Genomic DNA, 23874 nt, shown 5'->3' on the forward strand with positions numbered 1-23874 from the left:
GAGCCTCCAGAGTCATCTCTAATCTAATATTTGTTTATCATTATCATTTTCTTTTGCAACCTACTATCTTGACTTTTTGTCGTTACTCGTCACATATGATAGAAGTTGATGTGTTGTTTTTCTTTGTCTTTAGTTTTGCAGAATGTCATTATTCAACCTCCTGATACTATGGGTCAGGTTTGCAGCAAAATAAAGTTTATATACGCTTCATGGAAGATGGACTTTGCCAAATTTTATTGGCAACTATCAACCTAAAGGCTATTTGGAATGTAGGATCTACTCTCTGGTTTATAGATGAAGCTTGTGTAAGAAATAACAATCCTCTAAATAATACATGGAAATAATTACAACAGAAGATGAACACAATCAATTTTGATTTACAGATTTATATTCATCGAAGAGGAAAAGATGCATAAACCTGCTATTTTGTGTTAAAAAATTAGCTATAACAACTAAGCAATTAAATTGGTTTCAGGCTTAAAATTCCATATTTCAGTGTTATGGTAACCAGCTTTAACAGTACCAGTTTTTTAAATGTTATGGCAACCCTTTTTGACAAGTAATTCTGTACGATAATGTCTTCTGTCTTAGCTTGTGAAGTCCATCATTGCCACAAGCTGACAATTATCCCCATCGGAAAGAACTTTCTTTTTTATTTCTTTTAATGTACTTGAATGGAGTGTTACAAAGATTGCCTTTTACAACCATAAACCTCCTAGATTTAATAAGGTGGAACCTGCCCCGAGGTCATGAACATATTTGCTGGTTGTCAACTGCAAGCAGTGGCCTGGTATTGTTAAATGTTTTAGTCTATGGTGCAGTAACTCATGGCACCTTTTGATTTCAATTTCTTATGATCAGGTGCTTCCTGTGCTATGTTAGGTAAATTGCAAAACTATTTTTAGGGTTTAAGGAAATATATCCTTAGTTTGATGGGTAATATATGATATGAAGAGTGTCCATGCACTTAGTCAACCAAGTAAAGCATAGGTGCAAATGGATGATGAGCATTTGTTTGTTGCAGCTTAAGTTTGCATGACGTGTTCTTGTGAGACATGTTAATTCATGCTTCTACATTTGAGACTGTGAATCAACTCTCACTAACAGTATGTTTTACTTTTCGGGCATGTAAAGTTAAATGGGTAGTTTGTCGGTGCAAAATAATATCTTATCAGTGGATTGCATGTGTATGACAGAGCTGTGCCCTCTGCTGTATTTTCCCAGCCTCCAATTGGACAAGTTGGTCTTACCGAGGAGCAAGTGAGACAAATTCTGCTGTCATAACTGTTCTTTGAAGTGTGCATTAGATATTCTTTCCCCTCTAATATCCGAAAATGGTGCAGGCTGTTCAAGAGTGTGGTGAAGTTGATATTTTCACAGCCAACTTCAGGCCTCTAAAGGCCACGCTTTCTGGCCTGCCTGATTGGGTGTTTATGAAACTTATTGTGTGTGCAAACACAAATACAGTATTAGGTGTGCACATGTGTGGGGAAGATTCACCAGAGATTATACAGGTTTCTTTGTTTTGCTTTAATTCCATCCCTTTGTATCTTCTAGCTTTTAGCTTAGCAGGCTTAAATTTCATATACTTCAGGGGATTGCTATAGCTGTAAAAGCTGGATTGACAAAAGCAGATTTTGATGTCACCGTTGGAATTCATCCAACATCTGCTGAGGAGCTTGTCACCATGAGGAGTCAAACTGGAAAATTCCGGAAGGGTCCTTCCTTAGCCATGGTTTGTTGAGTCTATAATTTGAATTTATCTTTTATGAAAGTAAAATTATAAACATAGTGAATGGCTTAATTTTGTTTCAAGTTTCGTCATGCCATATAAAATTTCACATAGTAATGGAGAATTTATTCTATAATTCTTTATTCTTTGTTTATATCTTAAGTGCTTATCATTTTTTTCCCTTTTTTGCATGACTTCTAGGAGAAGAGTGGCATTGAGATCAAATCACAAAGTTGATGAGTAACTCATGAGTCATCTCATGAGGTATGTCATTAGAATTTTTTACTGTGTGCAGCAAACTTTAGTAACATGCATATTCTTCAAACTTTTTATATATACAACAACAATAAAGTTGTAAGTCTTAATTATTTGGGGTTGACTACATGGATTTTTTTGTCCCCATTGAGATATATAACAAGGTTCGCAATACCGTATCGTACCGGAGTTTCGATCTGGGCTCGGTACCGGTACGATACGGTATAGGTGTACCGAACGGTACATTCAGGCGTGTCGAGTACTGTAGCAGTTCTACAGTGCTACAGTACTGCTATAGTGTCGGAACGGTAACATATGGTCCGCGTACCGAAAGTCTGTCGGACCGGTACGTACCGCCCGTACCGGGCAATACAGACCGGTACTGCAAACCATGATATATAAAAGTTATTTGTTTAGTTAAGTTTAGACTATTTAATTCTTTATTTATAATTTCTAGTAAGATTATTTTAAGTCTTCCTTTGTTTTTTCTCATATCACTAATATTAATCATTTTACCTCTTCTAATTATCACAACCATAGGTCTCCTAAGTATATATTCATACCATTTTAAACGTTTCTCTCTCATCTCATCCTCTATCGATGTAATATCTAGTTGTTCACAAATAAAAATATTTTTTTAAACTTTCTTAGTAACTCGACACATCCATTTCAACATTCTCATATCGATAATAAATTTTTTGTATATATCATTTTTTAATTGTTCCACACATAAACCATAAAATATTGTTGGTCTCACGATTGTCTTATAAAAATTTTCTTTTAATCTCAAATGTATCTAGTAATCACACAAGATGCTTAGCGCCTCTCACCATTTTAATCGTTCTATTTTTACTCTATGAATAATATGCTTATCAATCTCTCTATATTGTTAAATAATTGATCGAAGATACATAAGACTTTTACTTAAAGAACGTCTTATCCATCTAACTTAACTATACAATCCTACCTATTCCTAGTATTACTAAAATTGCATCTCTTATATTAAGTCTGTGATACTTAATTTAAAACATTTAGTTTCTAAGAATTGCCTCCATAACTCAAGTTTATAATTAATTTCATTTAGGCTCTTATCAACTAAGACAATATTATCAACAAATAATATACACAAAGGAGGTCTATCCTGTAAAGGATTAGTAAGTTCATTCATTATCGATATGAAAAGATAAGGACTTAATACGGATATTTGATATAATCATATACTAATAGAGAACTCACTAGATATGCTCCCTATAGTTATAATAATACTAGTTACATTATCATACATATCTTTAGTAACATCAATAATAAATCCCTAGAAATTTTATCATATGTTTTCTTTAGGTCAATAAAAATTATATGCAAATATTTTTATTTCTTTCTATACTTTTCATTTATCATTTTAATAAATAAATAGCTTCGATCTTCTAAGCATAAAACCAAATTGATTTTCAATGATATTTGTTTCAAACCTTATCATACTTTCAATAACATTCTCAAAGTTCTATAATATGGCTCATGATATTTATTCCTCTATAATTAGAATAGTTTTGAATGTCACCTTTATTTTTATAAATTGACATTAATTTTTTATTTTTTTTTCATGTATCTTTCTTAAACTCTAATTAACCTAGCTATTTTTTGTCATATAAACTTTTCAAAACCTCAATAACGATACCATCACGTCCCACACCTTTGATATTTTCAGCTTTTTTAAGGCATCTTTTACTTCACTAGTTCTAATTTTTTAAATAAATTAATGCTTATTAAATCTATAACTATTATTTATTGTTAAAGTTAAGTCATATGTGGAATGTTCATTAAATAATTTATAAAAATATTTTTTTTCATCTTTTCTTGATTTCATTATCAATAACAAATATTATTTAATCTTCATCTTTAATGCATTTAATATTATCTAAATCCTTACACTTTATTTCTCTATATTTAGTAATTCAATATATATCATTTTCATCATCTTTAATACTTAATTTATTAAAAAAATTATCATAAATTTTATATCTTGTCATACTAATCGTTTCTTAGCTTCTTTTTTAGATTTTTTTATATATTTTAAATGTCTCCTCATTTTTACAATATTATTGATTATTAAAACATGATCTTTTAATAAAAATTATTTTTTGAACTTCCTCACGCTACCACCAATTCTCTATTAAAGCTACACCTTTATCTTTAATTTCACCAAAGATCTCTTTTGTTAAGCTCTTAATTTTATTAGTCATCATAGTCTAAATAATATTAACATTATCTCCATTCAAGCTCCAAATTGCCTCTCTTTTTATCCTATTGTTAAAAATTCGTACATTATCATCTTTAAAGTTTCATAATCTAGTCCTAGTAAAATTTTCTATTATCTTTTTTTTCTTTCATTTTCTATAAATATCTAATACAATCAACCTATGTTGATTCGTCAAACTCTCTCTAAATATAACTTTGTAATTCTTATGTATAATTTTATTTACTTTTCTAGTGAGAAAAAGGTATCCGACTATAATTGGGATTACACTGTATAAGTAACCAAATGTTTCTCTCTTTTTTAAATGAGTATTTATAATTATAAGATCATGCAAAATTGTAAAATTCAAAATCATACCATCATTTTCACTTCTCTCCCCATAACCAAAGCGCCCATGCACACCTCTTTATTTATCATATATTTTCCTTACATGTCCATTCAAATCTCCTTCAATTGTAAGTTTTTAAGTTATAGGTATTTATTAAATGATATCATCTAAGCTTTCCAAAAAAAATTTTTTGTTTGATCATCTAATCCAACTTGAGGGGTATAAGTACAAATGACATTCAAAATATCTTGTCCTTTGACAAATTTTAAAACTATAGTTCTATCTTCAAATCTTTTCACATCTGCAACATTATTGTTAACATTCTTATCAACAACAATTCTTACATTATTTCTATGTTTAATTTTTTCAATATACTAAATTTTAAATCCATTATTATTAATCTCTCTAAAATTTTTCCCTACCCACTTAGTCTCTTGTAATCAAATAATATTTATTCTTCTTCTTATCATAGTGTTTATCAATTCTAATCTCTTTTATAAAAGTATTCTTATATTCCAAGTTGCTTACTTAATCCTTTGTTCTTGGACTAATTTTTTTTACTCTCATTGATCCAAAGCAATGAGATAACCCTTGCTTACTTTACACCATGTCCAAGTGTTGATGTGATGGTCTATTTCTGGGCGACCTCCTAGCCCACCGTTTGTAATTCGGAGCACCCAAAAAATGAAGGTGTCTCGCGTCACTTTCATGAGATTAACTTTATACTGAAATCGATTAAGATCTATGTTCATGAGATCTAACATAATTTTACGTTAGTTGTCAGTCACCTAACATAACCTTTTACCTTCAAACTTTTCATGTGTGCATTAACTTATTAAATAAGCTAGATTCATGTGACAATGAACTTGCAACATCCACTAGCTGCATATTTTTGATGGATGTGATTTTTTTACTTTGAAATTTTGATTCTTCAGAATATAAACCAAATAAAATACAGTGCTGCAGCTTCTACGGCCAGGAAGCGTTATGCAGCAGTGAGTCTCACAATCAGGCAGGAATTGTGCAGCAATGGAGCGTTTGCAGTGATCATTACTGGTGTAAACCTTTTTGATGCTGCATAAGTACTTCACTGATCTTTTCTGGATTGATGGCGATAGTGTACTACATAGGATTGCTTCCTCTTCATCTAGACTTGGCAAAAGATTAACTTCTCGTAGGAAGTGCTTGATGTTCAGTTTTCACGGAAGACTACAAGACATGCCACTCGAGGCTCATCCCTGCAAAGGGTGTAGAATACAGTAGTATATGAATAGCAAGTTAATTCTGAACGATGTAACCGGGTCATTTTTGATCGAAGTATTCGTGTATTTATTTTAAACCATCTCTTGATGCTTGAACAGATCATATGTAAAAAGTAGTCTAATCAAATTACACTGAGGAAATCTACCAATGATTTATATTTCTTTATGACATCGAGCTTATTTCTCTCTGACACTCTAATTAGTACATCGAAAGTGGGTAAAAATATTAAGTTTGGCTTATAGGGGTATGATGATGAGTGTATTATGTTAATTCCAGTTTAAGTATTTTTGTCAGTGATTTGGATCAAACAGAGTTATTGGCTAATTAGCTCATCAGGCTCGGATCGTGACATTTGGTATTAGAGCTGACATAGTATTTAAACAGGGTGAGATGGCTCAAGTAAGAAAGAGTTACTCGTGGATAGAGTCAGAGAACTCATCACGGTATGAAGCCACCACTAGGCTAAACCTCACATGTACTATGTTAGGGTTCGATATGGGTTATGTTGGGTTTTGACGATGACGTCAAGCTAATTGAGTGTGGGTGATTGTGATACCCCAATTAGTCTTACATCGGAAGTGGACAAAGATTAAGTTTGACTTATAAGGATCTAATAAGTGTATTATGTTAATTTTAACAAGTATTTATAATATCAGTACTCTATTGGGTAAGGTATTGTGTAGAGGAGAATGTTTTTTATTTTGTTTTTGACTGACATAGCAGATCTTTTCTGATGATTTGTCTTTTCCATCGTTGTGGCAGTACGTGTTTAGCCCTGAGAACAAATATTTTCTCAATCGGCATATACTATGAATAATAATATTATGTGATGATTGAACAAAACATTCTTGTCATGCAATTGCACCAAAAAAGATACTCGCAGACTCGCAAGAGAATGCGATCGACTACTATATTCTGCGGCATCGTTGAGGATTGCAGCTGTGGCACGCTAACTCGATCGACAACTATATTATGAGGACACATTTTCTTGTGGCAGCGAACCAACCAAAATGGAATCAAATAACCACATCGACTTAAGCCACAAAATCTTGCACATCAAATATTAACAATCTATCATCCAAACAATCGCACTATCGCAATAACTCCCACAAATGAAACGAGAAATAAAGAACAATACGATCGCATACTGCAAACCTCCCGCGAGGCAACATAGAATTGGAATAACGAATAGTATGATCACGATCGCCTATACAGCACAGACACACATCGTTTTGCAACGAACAGCGGCGAGAGCAAAATAAATTGGTGTAAATTTTGATGTGGAAGCGGTTTTGGAGTGAACTCAAGTTCCTTCTTGTGTTGTTAGTCTCACAGCAAATTTTACTTCTTTCTGACCTCCAAAGGTATCGAACACGTACGAAACTAAACCATGTGGATTTTGGGTTCCAACGACTTGGATGAGCTCTCAAAGGGAGTTCTCAATACATGTGGAACACACGCCTTTTATAGTGGGCTACGAGAATTGTTACTTCCGAGATTGTCAAACGGTTATAAGAACGGTTGCATGTCACTCTCGAGATATATTTGAGTCATGATATCATGGTGCGCATAATCCGAGATGCACATTAATTAGTCTAACTTAGTTGAGGTGCTGAGGTGTCGACCACGTAATGTTTTACATGGCTTCAACTATCATGGGTGATCCATGTCGGCTATGCTATCGATCGTGCATTGGACGCCTACCACTTGTGAGGTGCTGAGGTGTCAATCACGTATTGTCTATGTGGCCTCGAGTTGTCGACGTGTTGCCTACTACATGGTGTTGAGGTGTCGATCAGATTATCGATTTCGTATCATTAGCCTGCCTCTCACTTCTCGATTTGCTCGAGAGTAGAGAGATTGAGTCAAGAAGTGATCTAGGATACATAACTTTCATAAGCAGTTGACTAAGTGTCGTCGATATGCACATTCGATCGTTTAGATTCTGTGTCGTTCATTTGCATGTTCAGTCGTTTCTATTACATATCATCAAATACATGTTCGATCTTTTGATTACGTGTCGTCGTATCCATCAAACATGTAAATGGATGATGTACAACTGAAATAACCGACGTATCCATCAAACATGTAAATGGATGATATGCAGCGGAAATAACTGACGCACAATCGAAATGATCGGACACACAAATCAACGACATCCAACCAATTACTCATGAAAGTGTTTTTGCAACATCGACTATGCAACCTAGAAGCGAGGGGACTAAGGATATGAAAATGACATAGGCAACACGTACTATGTAACCTAGAAGCGAGGGTACTAAGGATATAGAAACGACACAGGCAACATGTACTATGTAACCTAGAAGCGATGGGGGTTAAGAATATGGAAATGACAAAGGCAACTCGTACTATACAACCTAGAAGCGAGGGGACTAAGGATATGGAAATGACACAGGCAAAACGTGGCCAACACCTTGACACCACATGGCTCGTAGGCATCCATCACACGATTCAACAACACAACACCATGTGGCCAATACGCCAACAGCTCGAAGCCACGTAAACGATATGTGATCAACATCTCATCATCTCAACTATCATCTCGACTAAGTCAAACTAATTATTGCATGGCTCGAGTGACATAACCATTCACTATAACTATCTACTTCTCAAAACATACTATAAAAGGGTACTCCCCGAGTACATTCCACACAAATTGAGAACCGCTGAACCATCCAAATCCAAAACTGACTTAAATATCAAAAAGGGCATAAATCAAGAATACCCCCAACTTAATTTTATACCTTCAACACGGAAATGAACGTCAAGAAACCATTGGCACAAGCACTCGTCTGATGGACGAACAGCACACTTTTCATCAGTTGCATCCGCATGTTTGCTGCAACAAACCAAAACAAAAAATACAACACCACCAACAAGGTGACGAGAAAAAGTACCCAAGTTTGCAACAGCAATTTTTAGTACCCATAGCAGTTGTTGATTTTGACAGTCGCATGCTTGAATACCGAATTAGTCTGCCCACCGATACACGCCCCACCATCCCTCTGGGAGCAACATGGTTTTCTAACAATATTAAGCGAAAAAGGAAGCATTAATCATGCAAATGGTCTGAAAATTTGGGCTCACCAAAATCCTATTTACACTTTCTCTGGGTCAAAGACGGGCACAACAGTTGCTTTTAGACAATGATTAGTACTTTTCGGTAAAATATACAGGGATCTTGAGCCCCCGCCAAACAATTTAAGCTATTGTTTTTGTTGCTGTTCAGTTCCATGAAATCTTCGTCCAGCTTCAACAGTCTCCCTATTGAAATAAGAGGAAAGAGTGAAATTAATAAACAATTATGATTAACAAAATCTGGTACTCAAAGCATATTTGGAGTATTATGATCACCAAGTGACTCGGCATGTCAATTGTTAATGCCAATGCAAACACAGAGCATTCGTTTTACAGCATAGCCTCAATTCAGAGTAACTCATGGACAAAATAGTGGTTTATTCATATAACAAATTTGAATAGTTCATTCTAGTTTGTTCTAAGGTTTCAACCGAAAAAACAGAGCACTATTTATCCTTTCTTCCCGTGCATGCAATTACAAACTGATAATGGAATTCATGGTTTACATTATATCTATACCTGAAAGCATCTACAAGCTCCTTGTTCTCAGGATCAAGCTTCACTCCCTCATAAAAGGCACTTGCTGCTTCATCAAAACTCTGATAAAGAAAAAGGGAAATAATAAGCTCATTACAGAAGTATTTTATTCAACCAAATATCTGAAGAAGAGACCATACTTGTAATAGACGTAGTGCTGCACCTTCCCTGTAGCAAGCTTTGGCCCAGTCTGGCCTCAGCGCTCTGCAAGCCCTAGCATCAGCCAAGGCCTGTTCGCCTTGTCCAAGACGTATCCAGCAGAGGCTTCTATTTGATAGCAAAGCAGCTTCATTTGGGTCCAGATCAATAGCCTGAATTATAATTATATATGTTACAATTCCACAGGATAGTATGAATAATTTCAGTGAGATGATTAGTATGAGATCAGGATGGCAGTCTAAGCTTTAGTCCAATGGGTGGACAAGCTGGAGATGATTTAATGAATTGCTATTTACATTAACAGAAGTTGAACTAGTGACAACCAAGTAATACTATGACATTGAGATATCATTTATTCATTAAAAAAAAAATTTGAATGTGCATCACACATTAAATATCATGGACTATAACTCTAATAAGAATCTTACTTCAGGTGACAACCAGAAACCCAGTTTAGCCACTAGAACGACATAAGATCACAGATTGAGTAACTACAATTTATCTGTCAAAGTTCATCATGGCAAAGTGGCTTAAGAACTGCAACTTTAAGGATCTGAGCTTACACAGACACATATAGCTGGTGTCCAGTATACTTTATTTACCTGCACATTTCTAATTGTATTTACCCCTATAATTGTCTTTTTTCAGACCCAGGAGGATAATGTTGTTTGAATTGTAAACATTCTCAGAATTTTGTGCTTCCTCTTGTGCATTCATCTACCTTTTATATCACCATATTTGCTGGTTAAAATCCAACAATTTTTTAGCCCATCAACATTGACACATCACGGGTCAAAATCACATAAACCAAATTCAATTGACAAATTAAATTTAAACCAAACCTAGGATCCAAATATCTGAATTCAGTATAACATGACAAAACTACAGCCAACCTGAAACAAACCAAGAAGACAAAATACATCATAAATTACAATAAATCTAGAGCTATATCTAGCAAAGACTCAGAACTAGTTTTCTTTGTTTCTTTCTAGAGAGTATTTTCTGTAGCAATCATAGATACCTTGACTGTAATGATAAATAGAGACCAATTGTTTTATCAAAAACCAAAGACAAGGGATTGTGATAAACATGCTTCCGATTAAAACTGTTCAATATAAATCTCAATTGAAGTCATCTACAATTGAATGTTCAATATAATTAAAAAAAGCCAAGCATTACTTTAAATAACAGGATGACATTGAAAAGGTGACTCATCAGATGTTTGTCTTAGCTTATTAAAGATGAAAAAAAATCTCATTCAAACGTTACATAAACTAAAATGGTAAAAAATTAAGTGAAATTTGGATTAATGAAATTTTATTAAAACTCTAAGTAATTGAACAGCACAGACACCCACCCAAAATAAATGCTTCAACCTAAATATAGAAAAGATCAAACAAAGGATTCAGATTCATGCCTTTGGCCACCACCCTATTATCAATCACAATTCTTCTTTCCAATTTGCATTCAGCATTAGATATGTGGTAACAGATGTGATCTCTTGTCACTTTGGATGTGGTGGGAGAGTAAGTGTCATCAACAAAAATTTTTTGCAGCATCAGAGATATGTTATCAACTAGAGACTCAGTTGATAGAAATACATTTATTCCTCCTAGGTTAGTATATGCAAATCCATAAAAGAACCATTTGAACTTGTAGTTGTTGGTCAATATCTTAATCCAGCCCAAGGAATTACCTGGGTGTAAGCATCTACTGCCATCTGGTAGTCCTTTTTCCTGAAGGCATCATCACCTCGTGACTTGGCTTCCATAGATCTCTTTTTGGATTCAGGAGTTACCTGCATAATTGAAATGAGCATTTGAAGTGTTTTAACAAGATAGTTGAACAATGACAATCTGATACACTAGAGCACCTATTTCTTTTTTAGATCTCTTATGGTAAACCACACATACCACCAATTAAGGCTTAACAAATTAGTGATTATTGGTTTTAGACTACCAAAGTGAGAATTTTTTAGCAGATAGTCACGGCAGAGATGCCTAGTGTAAGAATAAAGGGGTCCCTTGACTGAGGAGACATTGTAGGAAACAAGATATTAACATTTCTAAGAATAGATAAAACTGAAATTCCAATTTCAATTGTAATGTAACTGGGATAGATAACAATTATATTATATCTAAAGTTGCTACTTGTTACAGGCTGATTAAAAAAATTTCTCACAGGGTACTGACAACAACCATAAGATAGAAAATGAAATCCAAGAGCAAGAGTGACACCTCAACCATCTCTGTTTTATGCAAAATGGCACTCCTTGGCAAGTCAGCTTCTCTTCTACTGGCCTGTCAGTTCACATTAGTCCATTAATGGATAAAAGTAAACAGCCACATGCAAACACAAAAGTGAACTAAAAACCTACAAAGCTGTCAATCTTGAAACTTAACAGCAAAGACATATGCTAACTATATCTAGTTTTATGCATGAGTACATGCATAAGTGAGAAGGAAACAAATTTCTTCTACTACTAGATGACTAGGGCCCATCATTCAGAAACCTGTTCCTTGCTTGCTTCAGCAGACTGCATGAATTCAATTAATCCATCTGTGCTCCAGTTTGAAACGTTTGGAACTGGAGATGTTAATGGCAAAAGAACTTCAACAACATCTCTGATATCCCTCAAAGCAGCAACTTGTATTGGCTTTAAACCATCCTGCAACAAAAGTAGAAAATCTAGTTGCAATATGCTTTTGTTTCACAAAGCAGCTAACCATTAAAACTTTGCTGCCAAATTAAGCAGTTAAACTGACCAGGATCACTAGTTGATTCCATTAAACAAGTCTCTTGTACATATAAGCTCAAGACATATCCAAAGGAAAAGACAGAAAAACGATATTGCCACACAAAAGAAATTGATATCACCAGTAGCAATGCAGTCATGAAGAGACAAACTATCTACTTCCTTAATAGTTACTAGTTAAAAATGTCAGCAAAGTCTCAGAGCATTTGAATTTTACACATTCTAGTCAACTGCAGGACAGCCTTACCTAGAGCCAGAGGATTAGATTATGAGGTTCATTCAATTTATTAAACTGGAACAGAGGACTAGAAAAGAGAGAAGAAATGACTAATCCAACTGAAACTTGTACAAAATGATATACTTGAGTAATATGTTGATGAAGAATAGTTTAGTGATTTTGTCTATATTCATTTTAGTTAGTTTAGTGATTTTGTCTTCTTTATTAGAGTAGAAAGTGTGAGCTTATTTAGTTACAGGGATTCTACAAAATGGTTTACTTCAGAGATCTTGAGCAGGTTGAATCCCAGTAACTAAATAAGCTCACACTTTGTACTCTAATAAAGAAGATAAAATCACTAAACTAACTAAAATGAATATACCTGGAGTATATCAAATTCATTCCTTTCATGTGGAAAGATGCCTGGAGTTGACATCATGGCTCCTTTAAAACAAAAGAAAGCAAGAAGCCAATCGTGCAACAGTTCCAACAACCAAAGGCTAGCTTCAGCAGCATGATTCCTGTTTATCAGATATGACAACTAATCCTTGCCTCAAGAAGAGCAAAAGAAAAGAATAAATCCAAAACATTTTGAGATTAAAACCCAGATAATTAGAAAATACAATTAATAAGACTTTTAAGCAATGATTAAAATATCATACCATGCCAGAGTTATGAGATTCGCTCGGTACGGTATGGTACTATATACCAAACGATATATATATATATATATATATATATATAAAGTAAAAAATCTGCAACGTCACCTATCTTCTCCCCATGTGGGGTGACATCGCCGAGACAACGTTGCCTCAGTGACATCACCCCACGATCGGTCAGTGTACATATATGTATATATATATGTACATATACATATATATATATGTACATATACATATATACATATATACATATACATATATACATATATACATATACATATATACATATATGTGCCCAGTAGCGATCGGTCAGTGTACCGGTCTGCTGACGGACCGATACATACCGCCCGATATGGACGGTATTATTCGAAATTGAAGACCTTACTTTTAAGAACAGGCTGCAAGGCGATATTAAGGATTTGGGGTTTTCTATAATCATAGAGGAACAACTGCAGAGTTTAAGATCAAGGGTGCAAGAAGAAAATTATTAAAAGAAAGGATAATTTCAAAGAAAATAGGAACAGAATGCATCACTCTAGGGTCTGATAATCAATCAAAGGTTAGAAGATTTCAAACCTTTGGTTCCATTGCATAGTCACACCATTTAATAAACGAAAGAGAGCCTATATCTGTTATTCCAACAACCCATCTAGTTTACACTTTACACCAGACACTACAAGCCCTTATGTGTCCTAAAATTATCAGATAATAATCAATTTTGAAATCCCATACTATAACATCTACTAAGATATGAAAACAAGTCCAGATAGAATTTTATGCCTTTATTACCATCAAGAGCGTAAAGAAAATAATAAAATTGTTTCTAATTTAAGTAAAACACTACATATCAGTCCCTGCATCACAAAGTAACCTTGTCATGAAAATCAGCATTATCTCGCTTTCTCCGGTCTGCAAGAAAAACAATTCTCCGAAAAGGTCAAGACTTATACATCTTGTACCTCAAAAAATGTTAAGACAAAATTTATACAATAATCCTGTTTTTGTGGTTCAGTAGAGGAAGATATGCTGAGATAATAGAGACCAAGGTTCGCTTTACCGTACCATACCGACGTTTCTACCCGGGCTCGGTATGGTATGGTACCGGTGTACCGGGCGATACATCAGGGCGTACCGAGCGGTGCACCCTGGTATACCGAATAATTTTTTATTTTATACTATAGCACTGTAGCGGTACGGGACGGTCCGCATACCGATAACCTGTCGGACCGGTATGTACCGCCCGGTACGGGGGGTACGCTTCGGTATGGCAAACCTTGATAGAGACTAAAACATGATATGGTCAATTTCAATAGAAATTGAATCATAATTTGCAAAAGATTTTTTTCTTAATGCCATTATTCCAATTTCCATATTAAGCATAACATCCCAATTCATGTGCACTGAGAGCTAAAGCAGAAACCCACTTCTCTAACATGGACAGTCGGGCACATTCACAATCCAATAATAAGATATTGATAAACAACAAGTCAGCTTCAAGCATAAACAAAATGACTTGCAAGAGTTTACATCATCACATAGATTAGGATCTCCTCCAGCTCTTATTAAGCAACTGACAATTTCTCTACTTCCGTTATCAGCAGCAACATGCAACGGAGTTGCTCCTCCTGCACTGGCATTTGGATTAGCACCTGCCTACACGGATAAAAACATAAGTCACAGTCTCACCAGATAAAGTATATTTTTGTTACAAATGCTATACACTGGAAGAAAAATACATGCTACTTCCAAAGAATTGTGTTAATTTGATACAACACAGAAGGATGTGTTTGAGCCATGTCCGAGGAAAGGTGGATGAAATCTATGATAACTTTATTAGACATAAAGATGATTTAATGATGAATAATATCGCCCTCAGCTGGGCTAAATCCAAATAATTTGGACATCACAGCTTGCTGATCTTTTTGTGCTTCCTTTTTCAATTTTTTGAAAGCCGGCATAGCTCAGTATGTCCACCATATGATTTTAGTAAGCGATTGGCACATCCAAAAGCCATCTAAACTTATAACCACAGGTGTGTAAGTTGTTTCACACCATGTATTTCATCCTCTTACAATCCTAGATCCATTAAATCCTGATCATATGTCTAGCCTAGCATACCTTGTTTTTAACTCCAACAGATACACCTTAAGTTCAAATTTTCATCCCTTTTACTGTGAATTCTCATCAAATCATTTTACTATTGCATCTTCCATGTCACCTGAACTTGGAACCTTGTGTTCTGCACAAGTAATTCCCCACCATGTCCTTCAGGTTTCATCCAACTACAATCCTTGGAGCATCAAACCCTTGACACTACTTCTAACCAAGTCTTCTGTGGCTTTTGCTTCCCACAAATGCCACTGTCTATTGTGAAACTAACCGATTTCTTTTTGCAAAGAGATATAACAAGGGCAGTCAATGATATAAGTACAAGCAACAAAAACTAGAACTATATCATGTGAAGTTCATAAAAATCACCTGAAAATATGGTTGACCAGTAAATACTATAATTTACAATAAACCACATACCACAAGATATATTCAAAAAGTAACCAATAAAGTAATATACTAATTTTATATATGCATACAACCAAACATTTAAACAACCACAAAAAAGAAACACCACAAGATTATACCTGAAGTAGCAATTCCAAGCATGGAAGTGATCCAGCTGCTACAGCTGATAATAGTGGAGTGATATTGTCATCAGTTTCAGCATTGGCCTACAGAATTTGCATTAAATCACAGCATATCATGAGTTCATTAATGTGGACGCGTGCAGAATAACAACAAAGAGGAAGAAGGTGAAAAAGGAGACGTTAAGAGGTGATTCCGACAAGATTCTATGTTTAATCACGTAGGAAGGACTCAACATAGTTTCTTTTTGATAGATAAATAAAAACCACAATGAGGTCATCGACTAAAAACTACAGCTTTCGACAGTAAGTCTAGCTAAATAAATATGCACGACATTGGCAATACGAGTTTTTCAGCAAACACTGTAAGTTATACTGGACAAAAAGCTGAAAAAAAATAGAATTCTAGTAGTGAAACCTTATCATGGTTTATCAAAGCCATCAGTCCAATAGTGACGACAAAATTGATGTTTAACCTATAACTTACAAGATTTTTTCATTAAAAAGGTTTATTTATCATGAAAACTTAGATAAGACAAACTCAACGAACATCAGTGTTTGTGAGAAGCAGCTGCAAAATATGAAGCCAAGGTGAAAATCTAGGTAATATAAACTAAACATTGCTCATTGGATCTACCAAAAAAACGTAAAATTTGGAAGTGCTTAACTAGCATAAGCACAACTTACATTAGCATGATGTTCTAACAAAAATTGCACTGATTCTTCCTGCCCATGTCCAGCAGCCCAAATCAAAGGGGTACCAGCATCACTTTGTGATTCCACATTAACTCCTTTTGAGAATAAGAGGTTCAAAAGCTCAATGTTCCCTGCATATATCCAATCCAATAAGATAGGAAATATGTTGGACCATAAGAAATAATGATGTAATCATGTTAAAGAAGCTATATAAGTTCTGGTAGCTGAAACTTGACTTGGACTTGACATGAACCTCCTCGCATCAAACTAGTAGTAGGCCTTAGATTGTGTAGATGAATTATTTGGTTGCTTAGATAAGAAAAACTCAGCCTAAACACAAAAGACCACAAGAAACAAAGAAGTAATCAGGTTAAAGAAGCTATATAAGTTTTAACTGCTGCAACTTGGAGTTGACGTGGACCTGCTCAGCCAAACCTAGTAGTAGGTAAGGTTGTTTACGAAATGATTTGTTTGGTTGTTTAGGTAAGAAAAGGGTCAACCTGACCCAAATTTGCATCTGCCTCAGAACAAATACCAACCCTCCTGAATGCCTAACGCAACCCTAACAAAATATGCTCTTAGAATATTTATCAAATCATATCAAGCTTCAAACATCAAATTGGCACTGAAACTCATATGGGGCTAAAACTAAATTAAAATATCCATTGATACTGAGCTGAAACTTGAAGAGTTACTACCAAACCTGCTGAAGCACTTAGGTTTTCCCAGTTTGGATGGGGCCCATGCATTTTAGCATATGGACCAGTACATAACAAGGGAAAACTTGATATGCAGGAAAACTAAAATCCATTATCCAGCCTCCAGTTTTATCAATTAAATTAACAAAAAAAATGCTGCATTCCTTCAAAGAGCAAATAAAGCGACTTTTAGGTTAACTACCAGCCTAGCTAAACTTTAGTTAAAAAGAGATCTAAAGGATGAAATCTATAATCAAATGTCTCAACCAACTGATAGCATTCCTCAAAATAAGTTTAATAAGCCATGTTCTGCTTCTGTTCACATGAAATTAGCAACATTCACCATCTATCCACCACAATTTTTAATGCAAAAACTCAGAGAATTAGCAGTAACCAACTTACCATCAACTACAAATTTCTGTACAATAAAGTAACAGAAGACTACCAAAGCAAAAGCTATCTCAGACCGAGAATAAGTCTGTAACACTTGTACATTGCAGATTATCAAAGCTTGTTAGTCTATCGTAAAAGGACTTCAAAAATCAGTCATATATCACATAGAAGAAGTGAATATCATGTTTTTTCCCCCAGAGGATAGAGTGCTTAGCGCTCTAAAACAGGAAAAAGACATACTTGAAAATTTGGTCGCACTGATTTTACAGCTTGGAATATCTCCAACATATAAGAACAACTCATTATAACAAAACACGACAATAAATTTTCATGCTAATAAATATGGAGGCTAACAGAACTCCAGAGAAGCACATTTAAATCTTTGACCATAAAGTTGGAGTTCACCTGTTCCAGCAGCATGGTGAAGAGGAGTGGCTCCTAAGTCACTGGAAGCAGAAGGGTCTGCCCCTTGTTCAAGTAGATATTTTGCTGTAAGATTATGTCCTTGACGAGAAGCATGAATAAGAGGAGTCTCGCCTGTAAGCAAAAAAAAAATTACAGTTCTAGCACCAGATGCTCCTTTCGGTCATCCAACCAACAAGATAAAATAAATTTGTTATGCAGTCAAATATATTAACCTATATGAGAAAAAACATGTACGAAATGAAGATTTTAAAAGGAAGAAACATCTGACATAAGATTTTCTAATAACAACAAAAGTATAAGAAATAATATTCAACAAAAAGAATATTATGCTTACGAAAACTGAAGTTTGCAGGCAGGTCGGTCGACGACATGATTTTAGCAAAAGGAAAAAAGTTAGTCAAGCCAAGTATAACATGCTAAATGCATACAATCATAAACACTGTATTAAGGTCCACGATTCAATGACTAAGAAGCTCATAAGAAAGCCAGTTTCTTCATCATGTTCACAACTCCAAAATCAAGGTTTATCAGAATTTTAATCACTCTTTAACAGGGATATCCAACTTCTGCTACATTAGCTTTCAGATGCATACCATCGTCATCCCTCACGTCGACATCGACCTTCAACTCCTCCAGCAAGTACTTACACACTTCAGTCCTCCCCTCCCTCGCCGCGAAGTGCAGCGCAGTCCTCTTATTCGCGTCCTTCACGTCAGCCACCGTTGTCGCCAGCCCCTTCCCCTCGTCTAGCTGCTTCGCCAGCTCTAAAGTCGCAACAAGAACATTCGGGAAACAAGCCAAACCAAGAATCGAAAGAAAGAACGACGATCAAGACACTAACTCTTGAAGAGATCGAGGTTCCCAGAGCGAGCGGCATCAAGAAACTTCTGAACTTTTTTCCTCACTGCATCCGGAAGAAGAGGATCGACCAAAACGAATCAATAAAACAGAAGACGGATGGAGAAAAAGAAGACGAGAAGAGAATAGGAAGAAAGGGTTGGCTTGTCCCGATTCTTAACGAAGAAATGCTGTACCTGACAGGGCTGCGGAAGCATCGGATGCCATGGCAGGAACAAACGGAGGGTTTTCGTCCTCCGGGAGAAGGGGCGGACGGGTTCTCGAAGTGTGCGGCGTCTCGTAGAAACTTGGAGTTCGGAGGGACGTAATGAACCCGCTAATGTAGCTAGGTTTAACGGGTTGTAATACGAATCTTAAAGTACGTGAAAACCGTCGGATTAGCCAGTGGTCTATATAAGGTTGGTTATTGCGTGTCCATTTATAATATATATATATATATATATATATATATATAAAAGATCCAAAATTTATAAATATAATATTATAATTGTCAGTTAATTATATATATAATTACATGAAAATCCAATGTGGATGCCTACCAAATCACACGTGTCATAGGATATTTATAGTCTCAAAATTTAAGTAAAATTGAGAAAGTATCCAAAATAAATGGTAGTAACACATTATGAAATGAAAAATTAATCCCAGTAATGGTTTAAGTCTACAATCAAAATATTTATTATATCACTTATTATAATATTAATTGATTAAATTAAATAATTAATTCCATCATAAGAAAGACAAGAATGAGAAATTTTAGCCATCCGCACATCACTTTTGACTCTCATATTGTGGACATCTTTGAGAGTGACACCCTCCACTGAGCTATGTGAAATTGGGCAATTTTAGCTCCATGCATATTAAATCGGCAAAGGGATTATGTGTAATGAAAATTAGAAAGATTAGGATGTGAAAGAAAAAGAAAACACATGTTAAAGCTCACTAATTGCAGTTGATTTAAGGGATTATCCAATAATTATTATAGGGAATTGCGTACTATATTATAAGTTTGGAGAGTTGTATGACAATTTTCCTAATATTCGACACAACCACGAGTTCATACACGCTACCCGGTCCCACCGCGTCAACTGCGTTGCGACTCGTGAGGGTCGTCGGGTCCCACGTCCGCGTCAGCCGACCGCCACCGCACCCTTTCCGTTCCCCCCGTCAACATACACATGGAGGCGTTGTCTCAACCGAGACCGCGACGACGACGACTTTGAGGAACGAAGGTTTGTAGATTCTCTCCAATCCTTCTTGAAAAATAGACGCTCATCTGTCCGTTAGTTGTGATTTGGGTATGGTAAACCGTCTGATTCTAGTCGGAAGTCGGATCTCTTTGGAGAGGATCCAGGATAGATAAAGGTCGATGATAAAAGAGCAAAGCGACAACCGATTGCTTAACCCAAGATTTAACCATCCGAGCCGAGTCGTGCCGGCGCGTGGGGCCCGCATCGTCAGAGCCCGTGACCTCCAACACTGATTCGACCTCTCTTCCGCCGTCCGATCCACTTCCAGCGGTGAGGATCCCCCAGCGGTGGCGGTGTACGCTTCCCCTCTCCTCGGAATCTAGTTCTTTAATTTCCGTCGTGTTTTCTCTCAAGGAAATCTCTCTCTCTCTCTCTCTGGATTGGCTGTGACGCCCTGCAACCCCCGCAGTCGGTTTCTAGGGTTTCCGTCTTCCCTTCCCATCTTTTGAGGGGTTTTCTTTTCATTTTATTTTTCGTCTCTTCCGGCCGCCTTTGGTGTCCAGATATCATTTATTTCTTGTAGGTTTCCGGGAAACGAAAGATTTCTTCTAGCGTTTGATGGTATCGGTACAAACGGGAGAAAAAAATGGCAGCTATAGCGGATCGGTATCGTCAGAATTGGATCTTGGATTACCTCAGCTTACCGGTTTCATGGTGTTCTCTCGTGTTTGATATTTAGATGCTTTCTTTTTTAGCTTGGTTTCAAGTCCTCGGATGCCCTTTGCTTTGCCTTTTGACCTTTCTTGAGGACTCTTCGTCTTCCCCCTTTTTCTTCTGATTGAGTTGCACTACAGTAGATCAAATCAGTTGCTTTTCGCATTTGAACACTGTGAGAGAGAGCAAAATCTGGTGAAATGCGTAGTTCGGTTGCTTCGTGATTCATCTCTGGTTATCTAGGTGGCGACACATGGGAAATTTCTGCTGCTGAGGGAGTGTGTGTTGGGTGAGCGGAAGAGATCTGTAGGGGGTCACTCTTAGGGGTTTCTGAGATGGAGGGTGTGGAAGAAGCTAATAGCGCAGCTGTAGTGAGCTGCCACAGAGTGCTGAACCTGCTATCCGAGACTCAGGACCAAACCCTAGCTTTCAAAGTTCTAAAGGCAGAGACTGGAAACGCTATTTCTATGTTTAACAAGGTTGTTTCCATGCTTAGTAATGGTGTGGGTCATGCGAGGCTAAGGAGGCTCACGAACCCCCAACAACTCCACTTTAACCATACCATCTTCTTAGATAGTCCGGCGGTATCCAGAGCTGACCCTTTTCCACTGTTGGTCCAATTCCTTCCAAGAAACCTACTAGAAAAGCCAGTTAACGAGTTGGGTTCCACTGTCAAGATCCCTCCACAAATCCCCCCAAAAATGTTGCTTGAGAATCCAGCAGCTGCAACGGATGCTGCTTCCAGGGGCACTGTTCAAGCTGCCTACAGTCCTAACCCCACCCGCCTTCACTTCCTCCAACAGCAGCACAACAGTCAGGTGTTTCAGATTCAGCAGCATATGAAGTTCCAGAATGAGATGTATGGAAGCAGCAATAGCGGCAAGAACCTCATGTTTGACAACTCAAGTTGCACAGCAACTGCATCGTCTTCTCGTTCTTTCTTGTCATCCCTGAGCATTGATGGTAGCATGGGGAGCATGGATGGGAAGGCCTTCAACCTGTTTGGTGGACCACAGTTGTCCGACTCGATGAACTGGCACCTAAATGATAGGAGGAGGTGTTCTAGAGGAGGAAATGATGGAAGTGGCAAATGTGCCAAAACAAGCAGGTGCCACTGCTCAAAGAAGAGGTCAGGGGTCCTGTGTAATGTTTTTTTTTTCTATTTTCTTTTCATGAATATGTTCTCATTCAGACAAAGTTCTCCTTGGCTTTTGCAGGAAATTGAGAGTGAAGAGAACCATTAAGGTTCCTGCTATAAGTAACAAGCTTGGAGATATCCCTGCAGATGACTACTCATGGAGAAAGTATGGGCAGAAGCCAATCAAGGGTTCTCCCTATCCTAGGTATGGTGTTGTTGGCTTTCCTAAACACTTCTCTTCGATCGAGTGACCTGACATGCCAGATGTTTGTTGTTTATTGCATAATTATTGTGCTTTGACATCATTGCCGTAATGGTAATCTAGCAGGAATCATTATTGATAAATTTAAATAGCCAGTGGTACACAAATTTAGGTAATAATTCTTAAAAACAAGCATGTCCTTGTTTTCCATCTGTTCTCTCTCAGATGATGAAACTGCATGGATCTAGTCATTGTTTTGTTTGATCTTGTTGGAACTTTAGCTAACAAGTTCGTTATATTTTTCTTTTCATAACCAAGTTCAAACAAACAGTAAACTATTATTTTTACAATTTCCTTATCAGAATAATAATAGATTGCTGGTTATAATTTATTTTTTTCTTTAGTAGTTTTTTCTTTTTTTATAGCAGAAAATAGGTCTAGCATTTCTCAAATGTTGGTTAAATTTAAGTATGTTCACATACTTTTCCAGATTGTTTCAGTTACCAAATAACATGCAAGGCTGATTAAGATGCTGGGCCTTCAAGGCTTCAACATATAATCTCCATGAGTCTTGGATCTTCATGCTACAAAGTAAAGGTCCCACGGTTCAATCACTAGTAACAAGTACCATTTTGTTTGCTTATTTTCACTTTTAAATCCTAAAATTGACCTCGAACATTTTACTAATAATTCCACCAGTGGAGTATTTAAGTAGATTCACTGTACTTCTCTTCAATGATATGGAAGTGTTATCATAGTCAATCTTATGTACTATTAAATGATTTTTGTCCTGTAATATTGTTCTAGACAGCTTTAATTTGGTACTAAAATATTTTCTGCTATAAATCGAGCAGAGGATACTACAAATGCAGCAGCATGAAGGGCTGCCCTGCAAAAAAGCATGTCGAGAGGTGTGTTGAAGATCCAACAATGTTGATTGTTACTTATGAAGGAGAACACAACCATGCCAAGCTATTGACCCAGTCTGCCCACATATTGATGTCGGTCAAGGAGCCATTAGCGACGAGTTGATTTTTTTTCTTCATTCAGTTTCCATTGCAAGTAGCTTGTCCTGTATATATTCCTTGTGTTCAAGAAAAACATGTTGGGGTATAGTCGCTGCATGGGTTCAGGTCAATGGGAATATATGAAAGATGGAAGATGCACCCATAGAGCCTCAAAAGAATGCTACTATTAGTTGAATATCATGACCATCACCATGGAGGAATTTTGTGATCTTTATTTGTTTGAAATAGGATTGGTTGGAGCTTCTAATAGTGATCTCTTGTTAAACCTAGCAGAATGGCTTTCTGATAGTACAAAGCCATGGTTTGAAAGAATTTTAAATTGTGTCCATCTTGATTGGTATAATATAATCCATTTTGCAAAATACCTGTGAATGAATTATTGGCCTTAAATGCTGGTTTTGTACTTGGGAGTGCACTGGACTTATTTTCTGTGGGGTTTACTTGATACTATGAAGTTTGATTTGGTTTCTTTGTTGACGATCTGTACTTTGCTGAGCTAACCAGTAATGTATGTACTATAGTAATTGATGGCATCTGTTCAGCAATGTTTTTGACATCATCAACTAATGTACACTTGTCTTCATTTATTGTTATTTAAACGACTAAACTCTGGTAAACCTATAATCAAATATAA

At 36.1% G+C, this 23874-nt stretch overlaps 3 protein-coding genes across 3 annotated transcripts; 2 read left to right on the plus strand and 1 right to left on the minus strand.

The window, feature by feature from the left end:
- Positions 1-749: 749 nt before the first annotated feature.
- On the plus strand, positions 750-5997 carry LOC135594122 (glutathione reductase, chloroplastic-like). Its single transcript, XM_065084539.1, has 6 exons — positions 750-790; positions 1176-1260; positions 1344-1514; positions 1595-1735; positions 1934-1996; positions 5528-5997. The coding sequence occupies exons 1-5, from the start codon at positions 750-752 to the stop codon at positions 1967-1969; spliced, it is 474 nt and encodes a 157-aa protein (XP_064940611.1). The 3' UTR covers positions 1970-1996; positions 5528-5997.
- A 2548-nt stretch (positions 5998-8545) lies between these two features.
- Positions 8546-19266, minus strand: LOC103998940 (uncharacterized). Its single transcript, XM_065083701.1, has 13 exons — positions 19145-19266; positions 18952-19014; positions 18704-18874; positions 18090-18221; positions 16585-16724; positions 15898-15984; positions 14789-14914; positions 12140-12295; positions 11865-11927; positions 11324-11425; positions 9609-9779; positions 9451-9530; positions 8546-9117 (listed from the first exon to the last, which is right to left on the minus strand). Exons 1-13 carry the CDS (start codon positions 19173-19175, stop codon positions 9060-9062), a joined length of 1380 nt encoding a protein of 459 aa, XP_064939773.1. The 5' UTR covers positions 19176-19266; the 3' UTR covers positions 8546-9059.
- Positions 19267-20567: 1301 nt separating this feature from the next.
- On the plus strand, positions 20568-23602 carry LOC103998611 (protein WRKY1). The gene is made up of 3 exons (XM_009420119.3): positions 20568-22001; positions 22090-22215; positions 23067-23602. Exons 1-3 carry the CDS (start codon positions 21208-21210, stop codon positions 23242-23244), a joined length of 1098 nt encoding a protein of 365 aa, XP_009418394.2. The 5' UTR covers positions 20568-21207; the 3' UTR covers positions 23245-23602.
- The last annotated feature ends 272 nt before the right edge of the window (positions 23603-23874 follow it).

Source organism: Musa acuminata, chromosome BXJ1-9 (genome assembly GCF_036884655.1).
Source record: "Musa acuminata AAA Group cultivar baxijiao chromosome BXJ1-9, Cavendish_Baxijiao_AAA, whole genome shotgun sequence".
NCBI lineage: Eukaryota > Viridiplantae > Streptophyta > Magnoliopsida > Zingiberales > Musaceae > Musa > Musa acuminata.

Excerpts from the sequence above, each read along its gene's own strand:
- LOC135594122 (XM_065084539.1), top strand. The coding sequence starts at position 750 with ATGAACATATTTGCTGGTTGTCAACTGCAAGCAGTGGCCTG. Across the intron at positions 791-1,175 it reads CAACTGCAAGCAGTGGCCTG|TGGATTGCATGTGTATGACA; the intron begins GTATTGTTAAAT and ends ATATCTTATCAG. Across the intron at positions 1,261-1,343 it reads TTGGTCTTACCGAGGAGCAA|GCTGTTCAAGAGTGTGGTGA; the intron begins GTGAGACAAATT and ends AAAATGGTGCAG.
- LOC103998940 (XM_065083701.1), bottom strand. The coding sequence starts at position 19,175 with ATGGCATCCGATGCTTCCGCAGCCCTGTCAG. Across the intron at positions 18,222-18,703 it reads CGACGTGAGGGATGACGATG|GCGAGACTCCTCTTATTCAT; the intron begins GTATGCATCTGA and ends TTTTGCTTACAG. Across the intron at positions 9,780-11,323 it reads CAGTAGATGCTTACACCCAG|GCTATTGATCTGGACCCAAA; the intron begins GTAATTCCTTGG and ends ATTATAATTCAG.
- LOC103998611 (XM_009420119.3), top strand. The coding sequence starts at position 21,208 with ATGGAGGGTGTGGAAGAAGCTAATAGCGCAGCTGTAGTGAGCTGCCAC. Across the intron at positions 22,002-22,089 it reads TGCCACTGCTCAAAGAAGAG|GAAATTGAGAGTGAAGAGAA; the intron begins GTCAGGGGTCCT and ends TGGCTTTTGCAG. Across the intron at positions 22,216-23,066 it reads AAGGGTTCTCCCTATCCTAG|AGGATACTACAAATGCAGCA; the intron begins GTATGGTGTTGT and ends TAAATCGAGCAG.